Below are 20,215 nucleotides of genomic sequence, written 5' to 3'. Positions count from 1 at the left end.
AAGCATATTCAAGAGGTCTGAGTATTTCTTTGTTATTACCACAAGAATTATTCAGTCTACAAACATGAAAATGCTGTCATTATTTCTCTTGTGATTGTCAACTAGTTCAGAAGGAAAAATGAGGACAACAATATATGTGGTTTTGGCACCTGTAGTGATCCTAACTGGAATACTATTGTACATTAAGGTGCTAGATTCCCTCAAGAGCTGACCTGAGGGTGGTGCAGGCCTGTGCTGTGCCTGGTTGCTGTATCATGTGGCTGCAGGATAAATCCAGTGGCTGATTCTATCAAAGAAGCCCCTAAGCATCTCCCACTTGACAGTTGGTCATGACACCACTGACATGGCCTTGTCCTTATATCAAAGAGAGCAGAATGTTCTCATGTAAACATCCTTTTTATCTAACAACAGAAATGATGAATAGAGTTGTTTACTTCTAAGAGATCCTCTAGGAGCTCTAAAGATCATCATGCCAGTCAACAAGGGATCTGTGCAGCGTGCTGTGACTAGGCGGTCCATCCAGTGCTGCACAACTTGGGGTTCCTGGCACCCAAAGGGATGAAAGATTAGCTATACTACCCCCTCTTCCATTCTGCTGTTAGCTCCAGCAGTTGCAAAAAAATTAAACAAGACCAAAACCATGTGGTTTTGAAATCTATGGGTATTGCCAAATTTAAGACGTTTGGACACCTGCAGGATGTGCAGATCTCCTCAGCATAGCCCACTTCAAAACAAGCCATCACTAGGCACATATTCCCTCCCACTTCATGAACTCTTCTCTGGAATTCTCACAAAGTTCACATTCATGCTGCTTGTACTGACAGTTGAAAGGAAATCATTGAAGCAGAGCATCTCGTTCCTTTCAGTGCCATGGCATGGACACTTATCTTGCCATTGTACCTGGAAGGTGAAGACAAATTCTGGAAGGTCTTAACTTTTGAAGTATTTCAAATATTTCAGAAACTAGGATAATAAGCCTTAGGATTTTCAGATCACAATGACCCTTCTCTTTTGACAAACCTTCCTTAAGGAACAGTTAAATCACACCATAAGAATAATTACATTGCAATAGTGTTACTTCATAACCAGACAGAGTAAAAACAAATTTCATGAAACAAAGCATTAAAAAAGGTAAGCACATCCTCTGTCAGCAGACCATGCTTAACCCCTGCATATGGTCTCTACTTACCACAGTTGTGATCACTTTAAAAAGCTAGCATCAGTTTATATAATAGAAAGGTGCCCTGAATAGCAAAACCTGGAATATATATGTATGATAAGAACAGTAGATATGGAGATAGACAAGAACTGCAATACTGCAATATCTGGAGTGCAAATTCATTCTGGGTGATATAATTCAGGGGAAACTGGGGAAAAGGAAAAGAAACCAGCATTTAAGGATATTGTTTTATTAATTCTTCTCTGTAGTAACTGTGCATAAGAAAAGCCAGTTGGACTTTGCTGTAGATGAAAGTGATAATGGTTATGATAAGCTTTCCAGTCAGGTAAGTTAGACAAGGGGTTCTCAGCATCACTGAGCACAATAATGTGTCTAAAACTTAAATGTGCTGTCATTTTCTGCAGCAAAGCAAATAGCTCTTAGGTGAGAGAAGTGGTAGCAAGACTCTTGGTTGATCTTATTCCAGGGTCTTTCCTCCAGTCTCTTTTCTAGAACCAGTGCATATCATCAGATAAAAACCTAAAACACATCTTAAGGATCAATGAGTTTAACAGAAAGTGTTTGCTGAAAAATTCTTTCCTACACTTCGAATCTAATGGGACATTAAATATAAAGGATGCTATGAAAACACCAAATGAATATTTCTAACCTTCCTGTTTTAATAAATATGTATTTACCTGCCACTTAAACACATTCTCAGGTGCAGCTGGGAAATGAGAAATAGCTCTTTGCACTTAAAAAATGCTGTATTTTGTACATCTCTCCCTGGGGAGGCCTCTGTCGTGTCTGCTGTGATTACGGAGTGACTGTCAGAGTAAGAGTTCATGGTGGCAGTCAGAATATTTTGAGAAAGGAGTGAGTCTGGTTGAGGTGAGAGTTCAAGCTATCAGACAATATTCTGAAAGATGCTGTCATTCATTGCAGAATACATCACAGATGTAGCATCTTCAAAATGGACTATGTGGGGAATCAGTGGGGGCGTTTGTTTTGAGAAAAAAAGCTTATTTGTGTCTATTCAATACCAGAGAGAATCTAAAATGATCCTTTAGATTATTCACTATATTTTAAAAACCTTCATACTAACACCTCAGTAAACAGTTTTCCCTTGATTTTTCTTTTTAGCTACCAAGGGAAAACACAAGCACTTGTTTCATGAAACCAGGCTTACAACAGACTCCTTGGGATGTAGTATTTTCATCATCCATTCCAAAACAAAAGTTTAAAAGCAACAAATTAAGAAATATTTTTCTTTTAACCCTAGGGAGAGAAGGAGACGTTGCAGGAGAATCACTGAAATAACTCAATATGAAAAAAAGAGGAAGTATAAACCTCCTTACTGAATAAATGACATGCAAGCCTTCAGGATCTGTAATAAACCAGTTAATTTGATCACAACAGTAAAAATACAGCTCCAAAGTTTTCACGGTGGAAAAATTCAGATATAATGTTTTATAGATGCACATATGCACACATACACATAAAACAATGGGAGAACTACAGAAAAGCATGTATGAAACCTCTCCTCTCCCCTGGGCATTCCTCTCTCTCCCAAGCTGTCTTTTTCCAGAGGATGTCATCTGCTTTGGGAAAAGCTCACAGACTCCTCAGTGTGTGATTTGCTATCATTTCTTCTGCTGTTTCAAGTCATGAACCTTAGGCAGAAAGACAGAAAAGCCTATTAATTGTTTCAACAGTCTCTGGAGAACTTTCCATGTGGAAAGTGGTAAGAACTGTCTGGTTCTCTTTCCTTAAACTGCCAATTAGGACAAGTCTCTGCAAGCAATTACGCTGCGCTGTGTGGATTTCAGGAAAGCTCAAATTGAGATGCCTCAAAATGGCTATTTTATTCTTGCAGAGAATGGAAAAATTGATTCGCTCTGGAGTATACTGATGATCTTTTCGTTTGCCTAAAGCCATCATGGAACGCGCCTGCATTTCCACATTGTAGGTCAATTGCTAATAGGAGCTCAGTGAAGTATAAAAGCAAAGAGATGAAAAATCATAAAAAAGAAAAGAGACAAAGTGTTTGTTGCCTATCATTAAGTAAATGAGGCACTCTGCCAATATACTTAGTCATCCTGTTACTCCACAAATCAGTGGCAGTGTCAATGATCAAATAACTGTTCAGTTTGTAAAATGAAAGTGCTCCTGTGGGAACTGCAAACACATTAGAGGGAACAAGGAGCCAGAAAATAAAATAAAATCATTATTGTTGCTAAGGGTATTATTGAGTCTAAATTATCAGAGACAAGCAAAGGAGCCACAATCTGTGCATGAATATGCTTTCCTGATAATTGAATTCGGGGGGCATAACTACCATATATCACTCTGAAGGTATGTAGTGGAGCTCTATGTCCGTTTTCATTAGTACTTCCCTTTTTATTTTTGTCACAGTAATTAAGTAGAAAAATACAGTAAACCTGAAAATTATTTTTTTGTTTGTCAGTTATTATTATAAAGGACCCTTTCCAAAGATGAATGCCCCTAGGGATTAAGATTACATTAGGTTAAAACTCAACAAAAGACTAATTAATCTAGATAAGACTTACTTACATTTTTCAGAAGAACTGAAAAGCTTTTAGTCAATTAATTCCTTTTAGCGTGTGGGAAGATGGCTGGGGGAAAAAATTAGGGGAAACTAAGAAGCTGTATTCACAGCCTAACAGAAGTTACAATGGTACAGAAATCACAGGGTAAAACGCAGCTGTTACTCTCTGGATGGAATGTGGTCAATGTGCTCCATGATACTCCCCATAAAAAAATCCACACCTGTCAAGGGGGATGGAATGGAGGGTGGAGTGGAGATGCTGCAGTCTCCCTCCATGGAAATCCCTGCAGGGAAGGGAACATAGCAGTACTTTGCAGTTGATAAGACCACATAGCACCTGTAACCTAGGGAGATAAAAGAAGGTGTCCTGCTGCCGAGCGAAAAACTTTGGCGAAATCTCTCTCTTCAGATGAATTTGGTTCATTAAAGCCTAATAGTAATATTAATGCACACCTCCATCTCAAAGTTACCTGCCTCCAAGGTACGACCACACCCCACTGGGCATGTGTCCTGTATTTTTTTGACTGTATCTTTAGAAGCGAAAGGATTTTACACCAACCAGAAACAAAAGTATTTATGACTGAAGTCACTCAAGCTCCACTTAAACAGAAAGAAATAGTATAAAAGTAAGTTGAGAATGGGGGGAAAATCAGGGAAGACTCCATTGTAAGTGCTGGGATCAGTCAACAGTCTGAACCTGTCTTCTGCCCCTGTAGGGACACCTATTGGGTAAGAACCATAGTCTACACATGCTGAATGTTGCTATCGGGATTAGAGCTTGTTTGTATATTGCTTTAAATACGTTTTTGCAGTCAGGTAATTGCACTGGCAATCTTCGGATCTTAAACTGACACAATTTGTGTCAATAAAGAGTCTTATTCCATAAACTGCTAGAGTGAGTCCTTTACAGGCATCAGTAGTTGCTGGTAGCGGGTGACACATTCAAATAAAGTGGGAAGAGCCACTGAGGGGTCTCCCTTACGCTGCCCTGAAAAGAGCAGTCAAATCACTCTCCACTCCAGTGGGATTGTTCAGTGAAGGGTTCCCATAATGAGATGCTGACAAACTGGTCGGGCACAAGGGTCTCGGCTTACCTGGGGCACTGACAGACAAATAAATCATTAAGAGTCAAGGAAATCTCCCCTTTTCATGTGACTTAGTGTTTCTTATGGTTTTCTTTGTTCCTCTATGAAGCATCAACACAGGAGAGCAAAGGAAACAATGAAAAGATTTCCAGCACAAAATGACAAAGAAAAAAAAAACCATAATAAAGCCCCATAAAGAACCTAAGGAATATCAAGACTGTATACTTGGTATTTTAAATGGATTCACTTTCCTGCCATTGACATCAGTGTTACTGAAGTGTCTCCAGAATATTTCATCACACACTTCAGTTTTAACTAGAATTTGCATTGTATAGGTATAGTTCAGCACTGTGACCCAAAGACTATTGAGATATTGAATATTAGAGACATAAACGACAACGTGAAAGTTAAATCAGGGCAGCAAGTATGACAAAGCAACTGAATTAACAAGAGAATCAGGAAAGGTCTGTTAGGAAAGCCTTAGAAAGGATCTATCTGCTAACAGTAGTGAAACAATAGACCATGAAACAGAACTACATTTAATAATCAAAGATCAATGAAAATCAAAGATTAATATTCCTCTCTGTATGATCAGACTCAATGTAATATATGTATCAGGAAAAAAAGAAAATATTTTTATATTCTACTTGGAAAATTACAGGATCCCTAAGAAGTCATACTACCTGACAGAGGAAGGCTCTGAAATCTTGATTATCTTTCTGCAATTTCTGAAGAAAGCAGAAAGAGTTCCCAGGGACTTTCTGCTCCCTGACTGCAGTGCTTTGTTCTCAGAAATTATTCTACCTGGTAGACCACCAGTAAGTTCTTTACATCTTAGTGTTTGGACAAGAGAAAAGCATTAACTCGTTACTCTTCTCTTAAACGGAAAGGCAAAAATACAGGAGGTAAAGATATACAGTTAAATAAATAAACTAGAGAAAAATAAAACAGAGTTAACAGAAGTTATCTTAAATAAGAAGGTGAAGTTGAGAAGGAATTGCCCTTGCACCTCACCATTCTTGTTTCCACAGTACAAGTATGTACTGTGTATTCAAAATGGTCTGAGAACCACTAAAATCAGTATTCCAAACATTGTAAGTAATATAATTAAAAAGGAAACACTTTAAGACAAAAGTGACACATCTCATGCTTATAATAAGGGACTATGCTGAACATGATGTCACCACAAACTACTGTGCTCCCATTCCATGTACTGATGTCCGTGTTGATTTCCTCATGATGTCTGCGATACAAGTATTTGCAGCAGCAGGTCTTGCTTCTTCAGTATTGTCCTGTCCCTTCAATCTTGTCTTCCTTCCTACAGAGCCAATACATTTCCCTGTATTAATTGATGCTGCCTCATCTATGGGGGGTTTCTACCCAGGTAAGAATTCCTGACAGAATAAAGCATTGGTTATTTAAAAAGTCTGCCTTTGTTGATCATGTGATGTGTTATAAGTGGTCTTCTCCATCCTATCACATAAAGATTCATAATACTACTCTTTTGGAGAAAACAAAAGCAAGCCTTTTCACTGTAATCCAAAAAACTTTCTCCTGGAACAGCCTGATGAAACTCCAAAAGGTTAATTTGTAAGTAACTGGAGTAAACAGAAAAGTCTGGCAAGGAACCCAAAATATGTCCTTGCCTGATAAGAGACGACTGATAACCTAGATGTTTGCTGCTTTAGAAAATAATTACTCATTATCTGCAAGTGTCTGGATGGTAAGGAGCTTGAAACTCTTCTCATACTACTCTTTGAAGCAGTTGCACTGACCTTGTGTCTAAATTGGTCCCTTTTATGTTTTCAGTTTCCTTATCTAATAATTTACTTAATGGAGCTCTAGCTCCCATGAGAGTCAAATTTCTCTAGGTCAGAATTAACAAAATCAATGCAGTTGCTTGTCTAAGGAACAAAGACTGAGACAGCATCTAGCTATCTCAAGAGATCAGGCCAATGACCCATAAACCCCATTCACATGGGTATTGTACCCGTATATTGGGGATCAAAGGCGAGGACATGGAGTTGTCTAACTAGAGAGCCTTCTTATTCCCTGATGAGTATGATCAAAAATGGAACTGAAAGGAAAGGAGCTAGAAAGAATTAGCCAAGGAATGCTATAGTCTCAGGAGACTGACATTGACTTAAACAGAACAGCACTTGCTCCTCATGTTACAGAGTCAAAGGACAGGTAAGGAGGAGGATCAGCAGAACTGCTTCCTTGGACTTTCAGAGGCAAAACTTAGGGCTGTTTAGGAGATTGGTTCACAGAGTCCCTTGGGAGACAGCTCTGAAGGGCAAAGAAGTCCAGGAAGGTTGGACATTCTTCAAGAAGAAAGTCTTAAAAACACAGGAACAAGTCATCCCCAAGCATTGAAAGATGATCCAGTGGGGAAGACAACCAGCCTGGCTGAACAGAGAGCTCTGGCTGGAGCTCAGGAAAAAGTAACTGAGACAGAAGGTTGGGTGCACAGATGGGACTAACCAAGGCCTGGAGCAGGTGTGCTACCTGTTCTAACGTAACCCATGATGTTGCCAGTAGAAACACAGTAGATCTTGTTTCCTGGTTTTAAAAGATAGGTATTACCTGTAGAAGTTATTATAGTATTTTAAAACAAAACAGGATCACAAGAATGAAGAAATTATTTTTAAGGGTTTCACAAAACTAAGGAATTCTACCTGTGGTGACAACACTGTGTTATCAACTGCATGTAATAGAAAAGATAATATTGTAGGACAGAGGTAATGGGCAATGACTGAAACACAGAGTTTTGCAGAACAGCAGGGATTGCTTTTTCACTGTGAGAGTGACTGAGCACTGGCACAGGTTGCCAGTGGAGGTTGTGGAGTCTCCCCTCTTCGAGACATTCAGAAAACCATCCAGACATTGTCCTAAGCAACTGGGTCTAGGTGGCCTCGCTTAAGGAGGGGGTTGGATCAGGTCACCTCCAGAGGTCCCTGCCAACCTCAGCTCTTTCATGATTCTATGAATTCACAGCAACAGGTATGGTAGTGTTGTGGTAATGCCTCTGGCAAATAAACTGACATCAGCCTAAATTCAGCTGTCAGATACATACATACAGACATAATAATATCCCAATAATGTTCCAATATTTCCTTTCTGCCTGAGTGGTTAATTTTGTTCAGAAGGGACATAACCTTGGATTCTTGACAACTCTAGGACATTTTGCATATAAGTTTTTACATGCTCAGGAGATTTAATCCATTAATAGCCTATTGACCAAGGTGAAAACTAGAAAGAACTTTTATTCCCACCATCCAAAGAAAAATACCGATGCCAGACTACATATAAAAATAGCATCTTTTACAGAATGACTCTTGTCAAGGTACTGAAATAAATAATGATATGAGGTTGTAGAAAGAACTTCTGGTTTGAAGGGTTATAGTGGGAGAGATTTCTTAATAAGCAGTCTTCAGAATATAGTTGAGTCAGCAAATCCCCTATTTTTTGTTTTATTTGTGCATTTTTGCACAAATTTGGTTAAATCCAAATTAAGTTGCAAAGATAACTAACAGAGCTCCCAATGAAAAGTCACCACCTAACGCGAAGTAAAGAATTTCCACTGCTTCCAAAGGCAATGTCTGAAACTTTATTTGTTTAGGGAAAACTCCAGCTAACATTGATGAGGAATGTATTTTCCCCAAGATTTTTATTTCCTATTTCTAAGCAGCTTTAAAATGCAAGTTCATATTAAGTATAACTAGAAAAAGTCTATGTTGTGAAGAAAATATCTCAGGGTGGCAATGAAAGGAAGTAAAGCCAAAACCAATAGCCATCCTTTTCACATGTTGCTCCTTCTGCCTTGCAGGATGTTTAGGATACACTGAAATTACCATGATTATGATTTGATATGATAAATATTTTGGGAAGCAATGACTTCCCTCAAACAGAAAACCACCCAGTCCCAGGTACAGACTGAGATTAACTCAGTTGATTAGACTGAGATTAACTCAGTTGATTAGAGGATGATGCTAGTATCACCAAGGTCATGGATTTGATCCCCATTTGGGCCAGTCACTTAAGAGTTGGACTCTTGTGGGTCCCTTCCAATTCAGAATATTCTGTCATTCTGAAACCTCAAGTATCAGCTGAGTTTTGCAGAAGGTGGTAGGTGCATGCAGGTACAGTGCTGACAAACTGACCCATAGGCTGTCAGGTGGCACTGTACTTCGAGTGTGTGTTACTAGCAGCCTTCAACCCCATCAGGATACGGACATGCAGTGACCTGGTGCTGGTTTCACAGGTTACTGTGCAAGGCAGCAGTTAGACCTTAAACTAAGTGGTACCCTGGCAGTGATGTGGTAAACTTTAATTTGTCCAGTCTTCCCCAAAGGTTTACATATTTGACTGTCTCCATAGATATTATTACAGAACAGCACTTCCATTTTGCATAGATGCAACAAGTAAGAACCTGAATAAAAGAAGAGATCTCAGTAAGCATACGCATGTAATCTTCCATGACAGAGATGGTTCTTCTCCTTCAGATTCCAATACCAGTGTTGTCCTTGTGTAATGACATTTCGATGCAGAACAGTGAGATGAACCAATGTCCATGCTCATCTGGAACAGCCCCTTCCAAAATGAGTTCTGCTTTGTATATAAACTGTCAATCTTCTTCAGAACCAGAATATACACCAAAGTAAACATACACGGATGTGATCTACGCCTGGTTAAATTTTCACATTGAAAATATTCTTCCTCATACCTCAAAATCAGTATCCTGTTTTATTGATAAACTTTCATTTGGACCTGTTAACATACTTGTCACCAAGATGCTCCTTCTCTGATTCATTATAGATTCTCTTTGTTCTAATAATAATTGCATAAACCAAGTATTCTATTAGTCATTTAAAAAAATCTCCAAGTTTTACTTTGCAGATGGGTAATATATAGCAAGGCCTTAGTCCAAATGTTTCATTTTGACACAGAAAAATTGTATGCAAATATACGTATGTGACATTTTTTTTTTTATGTTAGTATTTGGCTTTATAAGGAATTCCTGCAACTGAAGCAGTGCTAAAAATGTCCTACAGATTATGTTTCACTACGTGCATGTGTTGATTTTGCGTGTATGTATCACTGAGAAACTATATTCCCTGAAATAATGAAAACTTTTAGCCTCTCTGAGCTACTAATCCTTAAAGCTACATACTACTACTTTCTTTCTGCGTTCAAAATTCTCGAAAGTAGTCTAAGGGATTTAGACACATATTGTCTGTTAATTCTAGTGGCAGACATATATCTAAATCCCCTACACAACTTTTTATTTTTAAAAAATTATTCAGGCTTCCTTTTATCAGCTCACTTTCCCTCTGTAATAGCATTGGCTAAGCACTGCCTGTGTTAAAAACGTCACCTCTTGGTCACCCAAGAGGATTAAACAGCTTTGTACCAGAGGAACCAAAAGGGTGAAACAGCTAGGAAAGAATTATGCAAGTATATCAACTGTGCTGTATTTTTTTTCAGAAGAGACTGTATCTTCAGTAGTGTGTGAGCATATCTGGTGCACTGTGTGCCTCAAATAGTCTCAGATTCTCCTGGCATTAAAATAATGCTAATTAGAAAAAGCCCACAGCTGCTATTGCTATTAATATTAACTGCAACAGTATTTATTTTCATGCAGTTTGTTCTTCTTCTCTCTTTCAGTCCATCATAAAGTTCTTCTTGAAAGATTTCAAGTAAAAAAAAAAAAAGAAATTTTTTTTCCATTCTTTATACAATTACAGTTTCTTGGAGGAACTAAAAAAATTAAAATCTCCCTTAGGAATAACCTCTTCTTTTAATAATTTTCTATCTTTTATTTCAGTTATTTTATATCTAGACTGCAGCAGTGGAGAGGAGAGGTCAAAAGGTGGAAACATCAATGCTTATGTAATCCCCAAAGAGGATTACTCCCCTCACAGAAATGGCTAGTATGACATGTGAAATTAAGGATATTCATTCTGTGTCTGCACATCCCTTGTAATAGAATTGGTGAATCTTTAGAAAAATAGAGCAATACGAGAACAACTGAGCTTTTCCCATGGTATCAGCACAGACAGTATTAAAGTTCAAAACAGTTTTTCTAAGCCACTACTTGCCAAAGAGCTCTGCAGAGCCTTCCTTCCTCTCCCTATGCACTTCTGCCAACTAAAGGATGACAGTTATACAGCTTTATTAGAAATGGGAGAAGGGGCACCACTTGGGTTTTAGCACTTCTATTAAGTCCTGGAAAATATGCATGCATTGTTTTCTGACTTGGACAAGGGCTACACCCATTCCCAGACGAAGACATTTATTGTGTTTCTGTCCAGGATTACACAATCTGATGTGGTCTACAATATGAGAATAATAAAAGGATAATAATTTTCAGGCACAGTATTTACATAGCACTTCACAGGACAAAAATCAATGGACAGATAATTTGTTAAATCATTTCACATGCCATTGAATGCAACAGTTAAAAACATAAGTTTGGTGGAACACAATTCTAAAAAGATCCAAAATCACATATCTCTGAAGATTCAGTGAATGTGCCAACCCAACTTCCCATAGAACTTCATGGGAAAAACCCCCAATTTCTTGGTGTCAGCATTCACATTTCAAAATGAATGCCTAATTACATTGGTATTCACATATCACATGCCCAACTGCTTAAACCCCGACAGGATACCTTCTGCGACATAACTTTGATAACTGCATTTCCACATACACGAATGTTTTCACAGTAAATGAGAAAAATTCCTGCTGAGAGTTAAATCAATGCATTATAGTTACACCACAGGATTAGATAGTTAGTACTTTCATCCAATTAAACCAGTTTACCATCAGGAAAGTAACGAAGGAATTGCCCTAAAAAGTAAACCAAGTTCAATGTTATCTTGAATTTTACTCATCTGTTCTAAATTTAGAAGTATTTTCTTACTGCAAATAACACAAGAGAGAAAAACGGATCTTTTGAATATAATTGAAAAGTAGGATTAGCTGAAACAGTGGTTTGATTGAGCATTTCCTTGCTCATTGTACATATTTAACCATATTGCTGATGTATTTTATTGTCTTACTTTTAAAAAAAGTAGATGGAAAGATTATTTGTGTTGGTGTCACAACATTTATATCTTGCTCTGCTGTGCCCTGGTTTCTCCTGAGACAGAATGTCAACCAGCTTCTGCAGTGACAAAACAATATGGTTTCATTTGATTGCCACTGGTAGCATTTTTGGCTCATTTTTCATGGCTCTGTCACCTAGATTCATAAAGAACTGCTTCTCCTCATTTGGGTATTGGTTTTCAGTGGCAATTTTTCATACTTGACTTGACCAACGTGATCTTCGCTGCTGTATGCTGACATTTGCTATGAAATGACTACCTAAGACTTAAAATATCTCAAATTTCACTGCAGATAGTTCTGTGAAAATAGAAGGTTATTCCACTACCAGAGGCATTTAGATATACATTATATCACCAATCTGCTGTCATCTGTAGGGTTGCTTCTGAATTGAAACGGAAATACATATTGGGTTAATATTCCTACCTTCCAACTCCCAGCAGCCAAATTCTGTAGTGCCCCTGCTGCCCCCTCCAGCGTATCTGGATTTGAGCACTCAGAAAGAAGTGTGAGGTAGGGTTTGACTATTGAAGGGTGCCACAGCATCTGGATTCCTTTGGGTGGTTCTGCACAGTCTGGGAGAGGTCCTACACCATCCCACTGTTGGAAAATACAAATCAGATTGTCAGTAAGGAACAGTGAAACATACTTGAGAATTGCCTCAGCTGAAGCTATAACATCTCTGTCTGCACATGTGAAGGCATCTGTCAATAAACAGCTGTTCTCAATTTTTGCACATCATGTGACTTCATAGAGAAACCAAATTTCCTACTCAACATTCCTTATAGATGAGCTATAACATTGGCAGAAGCCATAATGTTTTAGCTAGCAGACATAACAAAATCACTTTTCACTGCATTTATTTTTTGGGGTGGGAACAGAAGCCCAGTGAACATATCTTAAGAGGCAAATCTAGAACTTGCATGGGAAGAAGAGATTCTCCCTTTTCACATCCTGCTTAGTTCTCTGCAATCTCTCTTTTCTCATGAGGGGAAAAGCAACACAAAATGCTCCTATGGAAAACTAAATCATTCGAGGCCATGAGCCCTCCATCTCATGAAGGCACAAGTGTGAAAAGTCTTCCTCAATTGTACAATATCTTCTGGCTTCTCACAGAGTGAGTGCAGGAGATTTTCAGCCAGCCAGCAATACAGTCTGAGACTTCAAAGCAATTGGTAGAACCACCTCTCATAAAACAGACTCTTCCTCTCATCACATAGAGTTTTGACAGGAAAACAACCCAAGTCTGATATTCAAGATGTGCAATATTAAAACCTGGATAACAAGTAGGTTATTGCACAAAACCCTGTCTTACCAGGAAGAAAAACTTTACTCCAGGAGAACAAGGATTCACCTCTTCAGCGGAACACACAACACTTGCACCTAAGCATGACACATCTTAACAGAAAATGCACGGACTTTTTTTTTCCCTTTTAAACAAAAGTAAGATGTGGAATGTACTTTCATTATGATTTTAAATGGGATTTCTATCTATATATTTATTGTATATTTTGTTGTGCTTTGTACAGACAAGGGGATTTAAATAATTCACGGCCCTACTGCCACTGTTAGTAACAAACCTCAACTTTTTTATAAAATATCTTATCTAACACCTCTGACATGTCCAGAGTGCATCATACAATAAAAAGTAAACCTTATAATGGTATGGGTTACAGCTTATTGTGACTATGTAGATAAAAAAATCTGTATCATAACATTAAACATGTACTACACATACAAAGATAGAGTAAGTCAAATGAACTCCTTGTTTAGATCTGCAACAATTTAACTAGGAATGAGTCAAATAGCACAATAGTACTTTCACTGGGAAAGACCTAGAATGCCTTGTTTTGAGGAAGTATCAGTCATCATTTTATTTAAGATAACTTTAAAAATATACACATGGTTCAAGGCACAATAATACCTAATAACAACTAAAACAATTTTAATAGGGTTTTGTGAGATTACTACCATTGAGAATGAAAACCACTATTTTTTTCTGAATTAAAGCAGAAAAAACACCAAAGTGGAAAGCTAGTGGGACCACTTAATACACATGAGCAGTTACTGAAAATCAGAAAGCTGCTCAGGTATGAAACTCACTACACTGGATGAATGTTACCATAGTTTAAAGAACTGGCATAGCAATACCCAGTGATGGTTGAGAAACTAGAGGACAAATGCCTTCTGGAGAAACAATGCTTTTAAATGACACTATTATAGGGCTGTGCCTTTGAAATTTTTAGTACAATTCCTTTAAACCAATAGGTTGTTTTCATTGTATGTGACTCAGTTCTCCTTTTTCCTCCTTATAAATCATCAGCCTTGCCAGAAATGAGTTCTCTTCAGCTCATAAAAAATACATTAAAGCCTGCTTCTTATTTTAACTGTCAGAATTCAATCACTTGCACTGTCAGATTTTTTTGGAAAACAAATGAGAAACATATCTTACAGGTCAAATCTGACCTCAAACCAGGTTTAGGCTTTGTACCTTAGTAAGTCCACTAATGAAAAGACTTGCGATGTCCAAGGGCACCAATTCAGGTCTTCACTCGTTACATTACTATTTGCACGAATTATGGACTCATTATGCAACTGAAGAATGTTTGCACAGGTTATTTACTATATTATTTCAAGGACAAAGTACATAAAGTGCAGATCTACCCAATACCTTTTTTGCGCATATGTGGGTGTATATTTTGTTTTTAAGCTCACATATTTACACTCTTATAAGCCCAAGGACTACTTAAAATCAGCTGATCTAAATAGAGCTGTATATATATGTTCATGCTGAGCTGCTACATATGCAGCACTAGAAATGATCTAGCAGATAAATTAATATTTAATGTTGTTTTGCCATTCTACCCAGTAATGAGAAAACATTAAAAAAAACAAGTGAGACAAATTATTGCATTTCCCTGCCCTTCTTGCAACTCACTTTTAGTATGATTGCATTAATTTATCACCAGCTGTGAGGGAAGACCTTTTTCTCAAGACACTGTGATGCCTCAGGGTCTGTGTAATAATGATGGAAATCTTCGGTACCGCATACACATGTGCAGTGAAGGCACAGGAAATTCAGTGACACTCGAAGATGTCCTGCACTGTTCTTCAGATGTGGTGTGTGTGTCCAGAGCAGCTGAGTAGCATGCACAGAGAGGGTGTCACTGCCAACCATGCTGTGCTGGTTTTTGCTGGGGTAGAATTAATTATCTTCACAGTAGTTGGTATGGGAGTATGTTTTGGATTTGGGCTGGAAACAGTGTTGATTACTCAGGGATGTTTAAGTAACTGCTGAATAATGCTGACACAGCATCAAGGCTTTTTCTGCTCCTCACCCCGCTCCATCAGTGAGGAGGCTGGGGGTGCACAAAATACTGGGAGGAGACACAGTCAGGACAGGTGGTTTCAACTGATCAAAGGGATATTCCATACCATATGGTGTCATGCTCAGAATATAAACTGGGGGAAGAAGAAGGAAGGGAGGACATTTGGAGTGATGGCCTTCGTCCTCCCAAATCACCATTACATGTGATGGAGCCCTGCTTTCCTGGGGATGGCTGAACATGTGCCTGCCTGTGGGAAGTGACGAATTAACTCCTTCCTTTGCTTTGCTTGCGTGTGTGCCTTTTGCTTTCCTCATTAAACTTCCTTTATATCTCAATCCACAAGTTTTCTCAGTTTTACCCTTCTGATCCTCTCCCCCATCACACTGGGGGAGAGTAAGCGAGTGGTTACATGGGCTTCGTTGCCGGCTGGGGTTAAACCATGACACCTGCATAACATACCTGCTGCGCCTATGGCAGCCTCTTCACTGAAGGGCTCAATGGCTTCTGGCACCTTCTGTGTAGCTGAGACAAGTGCCTGCAGCTGTACCTCCCAACTGTTGCAGGGCATGTAGAGCTGAGACAGGTCAGAAAAAAGCTATTGCAAAGGAGGATTTCATTTTCATCTTCATCCATTTATTTTGTATTTTATAAATATAAACATCGGTTGCCTGAGCAAAAAAAAAGTTTTCCTCAAACTGTATTAGACTCTATCTGAAATAGTGGTTAAGGCATGGCAGTAGTTGCTTTGCAGTTCACATTGCTCAATATTAATGAACTGAGGCAGTGTGCTGAACAACTACTCAGTAAATTACTGGAACAGTTACTGTATCGTTGCAGACCAACAGCAATGATCAGTAAGGTCTATCTGAGACAGACTGGGGCTGTGGTAGGAGAATGAGAACAACTACATGCAATTACTCTTCGTAGCTTATGCTAAAGAGGAAAAAAGTAATAAAAAAATATTCCTTCCAGGCTTCCCTCCTTCAGCTGAAATTACACACATATATTGTTGTTGAAGCTGACAAACTGTTTGTTACGTGGGTGAGATACAAATCTCTCATTTCCTGAGACTGGTGCAAAGAAAGGATGAAAGTCAAGAAAAATAAAAAGGCAAATACCAAGATCTTTTAAGAACAACAGACTTTTAAGAGTAAGAGTACTTTAATAAAACTATCAAAGTTTTCATATTACTAAGGAACTTTGAGAGGAGAAAAAGATAACTCATTGAGATGCTCTCCTGTGCTACAGAACAGACTATCTACCACTACCTTTCTCATTTTAATGAAAGTAAATCTATATTTATAGTGCAATTGTACTGAATACCAGGGGAGGCTTCAACTCTGTAAGAGAAGGACACTCTCAAAATTTTACTTTTTATACTAACAATCTCCAGTTGGTAGGGTTTACTATCATAAAAGTATTACAGGACAATAGGTTTTCCTGTGATATCAAAACAACAGTATTTAATTTTAATGTGTTGAAAATGAATACTCCCTTTCCCCAATCTGTGCAAAATACCACTATTAAAAAAAAGAACGTCTAGGAAAAAATTAAAACAAAATCCAGTAAGGTCTAAAGCCATCCAGACCTCTCTCCAATGACTCTAGACATTTGAGATAGTATGGTAATGCTGTAGCTATGCTCTTTGTACCAGCAGTGACAAAATTCATATCAGCAATTACAGGGTGCTTGTTAAAACCATTTTTGAAATGTCAAAGACTTTAGAGGACACTTTTATCTCACGCTGCATGTCTTAGTGGCTGTGACAGTCTACGCCAGGTGTCCCTAGACAGGTCAATCCAATAACCTCTTTTGGAAACCAAGAAATCCATTGGCCAATGCCATCAAGAGCAGAAATCGAAAATTTAGCAACAGAAATTCATCAAAATCACAGAACTTGCTTTCAGGGATGAGAGAATCCATGCACCTTATACAAAGGAAGTCGGAATGCCACTATTTACATCAAGTCAAACTTCAATTTAGACATCTAGACCTAGATAAAGATGGTGAATAAAAGGGAAGGTGTCAGCTGACACAGAGACTAGAGGAGTATCGTGGGAGAGGGCAGAACTTACTGCATAAATAATGGTACCCTCTCCAGCTTGATGCAACAGTGTTTACTATTATGGGAAAGGTGGTTGGAATGCTTTCAAAACATTTCAATGTATTGAATCATTATTACTAATCTCAGATACTAATAAATCTGAATTCTACTTTAGATTATATATTATATTCTTAAAATAATTGTTAATGCCTTTACTTAACTTTTTGATGTTATTACACTTAGCTGAGGAAAAAAAAATTAATTAGTGCATTTTGCCTTTGCTTAAAACCAGATCCCTCCCAAATAAAGGCAGATGAAGTTGAAAACAGTCCTTAGCATGTCACTACATCCTCTTCTCCTAATACCTCTCCTCTCCATTGGAAGCTGATGCTGACTGGCTTTGCAGTATATTCCACAAAATGACAAATACAAATTATATTTAATAACCCTGTAGTTTTGACTTTGAAAACAAATTGGTCATACATGATATTGAGAGGCTGACAGAGTATATGTGAAGATGCTGTGTGGGCAAGCAAGAAGGTAGAACTTATGTCAAGAAGCTCTATAAAGAGCTGCTCAAGATAGTTGATTCTTGCTACTCAACACTCGGCATAACATCTTGTGCAAGACAAAGAAGCAACAAGCAGAAATAGTACTCTTTCTGAGCAAGAGCATACTGGCAACACAGCCTCTCATCTCTAATCTCATTCAGATTATTAGTTAAACCCAAGAGTCACCACCATTTCTCTGTTTCTGTGCTTATTAGTTTGGTATGGCTTGGTAGGAGCATTGAAGTAGACTTGGTAAAATAGTGGTCTCATCACATGAAAAGACATATCTGACAGGTTTATTTTTTATTCTTTTTGAAATACTATTGCCTTAAACCTGCTATTTCATCTAGATAGAAGAATTTATAGGCCATTTAGCAAGCATGCTAAAGAAGTGTGCCAGTCAATTCATTATGATATATAACTTGAAATGTTGCTGTTATACCTTAAGGCTTCTGGCAGAAGGTGAAAAAGAAGGTCGGGCTTATTTCAAAAGTGTCACTTCCAATCAAAAAACAGACTTCGGGCTAGCTTCTGGTTTGACAAAAATGACACAGATGGGGAACTTAAGAGGAGCATGAAGCCAAAAAGTCAGCCTTTATTTTCTTAGGTAAGAAAGGAAAAGAAATGAAATAGTGCCACACATATACATAACGGGTGGCATAGCAAGAAATAAAAGAAGGATTAATGACAAGTTCCTGGGTTTTTTTACTGAAATTGGACCACATGCCTTTTTTTCCCTAACTGGTTTTTGCCATAATTCTTGTTTCTAGTACAGCTTGAAGAATAAACCTGTTGGTAAGCAGCGAGCATACCAACAGCAGGAACAAAATTTTCAGCAGTGGAAAAATCAGTTTCCATCTGATTTTTCAATACAAGGGAGAGGTTGATGTCTACAAGGTCCCAGTCGGAAATGAAGGCCTCTACAGCTGGAGAGCTTATTGGGGTGAGGGTTCAGTAACAGCTGATCACAGGTAAGCAGCAGAGAGAACCTAATGAACAACATCTACAGCTGAGAATTACAGTCCTAGAGGTCTGAAACAGAAATAAAGTCAGGTGAGTCTCACTTATTTTTTCTGAGGCCTTTACAGAAGTTTTGCTTTCTGTTTTTCCATAATTAAAACCAATGCTATATCTAGCTTATATTACAAATCTTTGAAAGGTTTGGGTCTCTTCTAGGATTCAATTTATGTGACAAAGCAGATGACTCAGGAACCTGTCTGAGCTCTGTTAAACCATTGAAGAGAGCAATGACTGCAGGCTCTTTTAATACCACTCACCTTTATTGTGAAATGAGGAGAACACTTGTTTCCTGTGATCCCAAGGGAACTCCTTAAGTAAAGTAATTTGAAAGGTGTCATTAGACTTAACTATGATTTGAACAAAGACACATCTCTTACTAGATTTCAAGATGTAGGGAAACTGCCATTAGTATAGACAACCAATGTCATTAATGAAAAATAAATTCCAGTTTGTTCTTGAAAGGCCTTTGAAAGAAGCCACATTTTATACTACTGCTCAGTTCTGTTCTTCTCTTCAAGTGACTTATCCGTGACTGAAACACAACCTAGAAAAATTGAGATAATTGTTTCCTAAATCCTAAAGCAAAGAAATTAACATTTACTTTCATTATATAGAAAGCCACTGAGAAAGCGACTTAAATGTCAAGTTTCTCCTGTTTTATGTTTTAAGAAACATACTCCCTAGCTGTATAAGGAATTTTCTTTTAAGTATGGAAAATTGCAGCTTCATCCACATCCTTTGTCTAAATTGATACATCTGGCATTATTATTCATGTTCATCATTATTCATTATAGTAGTGTTGGACACTTTTATCTAAACATTAAAAGAAACCCCCATAAATGCATAAATGAAAGGAGTTCAAGAAAATACACACTTGAGAAACTAAGCAAGAGCAATAATGTAATAGGAAAATATCAAAATTTCATTCACTAAAATCTGAACATTTTTTTCCCCCCAGTTTTGTAAATCTTATCTTCTGGGGAAGACTGAAACAGAAATTTTGTTATTCAAAAACCTCACGCACTGCCAAAAAAGGAACAATACCTCTACCCTCAACACATACTTTCCGGGGATATAAAATGTAGCAACCACAGACTGGATACTACTCCCCTGTACTGAGGTCTCACAGCTCAGAGGTGTATCTGTGCCCTGACCTTTGCCTGACAGAAAGCTAAAACTCTCAAATATTAAAGGAATCACACAGGTAAATGACTGAAGTTTTAATTCAGGGCTGAACTCCATTTTGTGTATCTACAAGTGACAATAATAATGAGCCCAAAGAAATATTTGGTTCTTTGTTTGGGAAGAACTTTTCGGAAAGGTATCTAGGTTTGTATTGTCTAGTGTGAAT

General features: G+C 37.9%; 1 protein-coding gene across 10 annotated transcripts in view; it reads right to left on the bottom strand.

The window, feature by feature from the left end:
* CTNND2 (catenin delta 2) overlaps window positions 1-20,215 on the bottom strand; it is a 631,056-nt gene that overhangs the window by 66,632 nt on the left and 544,209 nt on the right. For all 10 annotated transcript variants that reach the window (XM_027724249.2, XM_027724246.2, XM_027724247.2 and 7 more), the window contains one exon: window positions 12,347-12,520. In XM_027724249.2, coding sequence (XP_027580050.1) covers window positions 12,347-12,520 — 174 coding nt within the window. The remainder of the gene's footprint in view (window positions 1-12,346; window positions 12,521-20,215) is intronic.

This window comes from Pipra filicauda, unplaced genomic scaffold (genome assembly GCF_003945595.2).
Source record: "Pipra filicauda isolate LSUMZ 115617 unplaced genomic scaffold, ASM394559v2 scaffold39_size4671491_pilon, whole genome shotgun sequence".
In the NCBI taxonomy this organism is placed as follows: Eukaryota; Metazoa; Chordata; class Aves; order Passeriformes; family Pipridae; genus Pipra; species Pipra filicauda.
The sequence above is the reverse complement of the archived record's forward strand: the minus strand, read 5'-3'. Positions and strand labels throughout refer to the sequence as shown.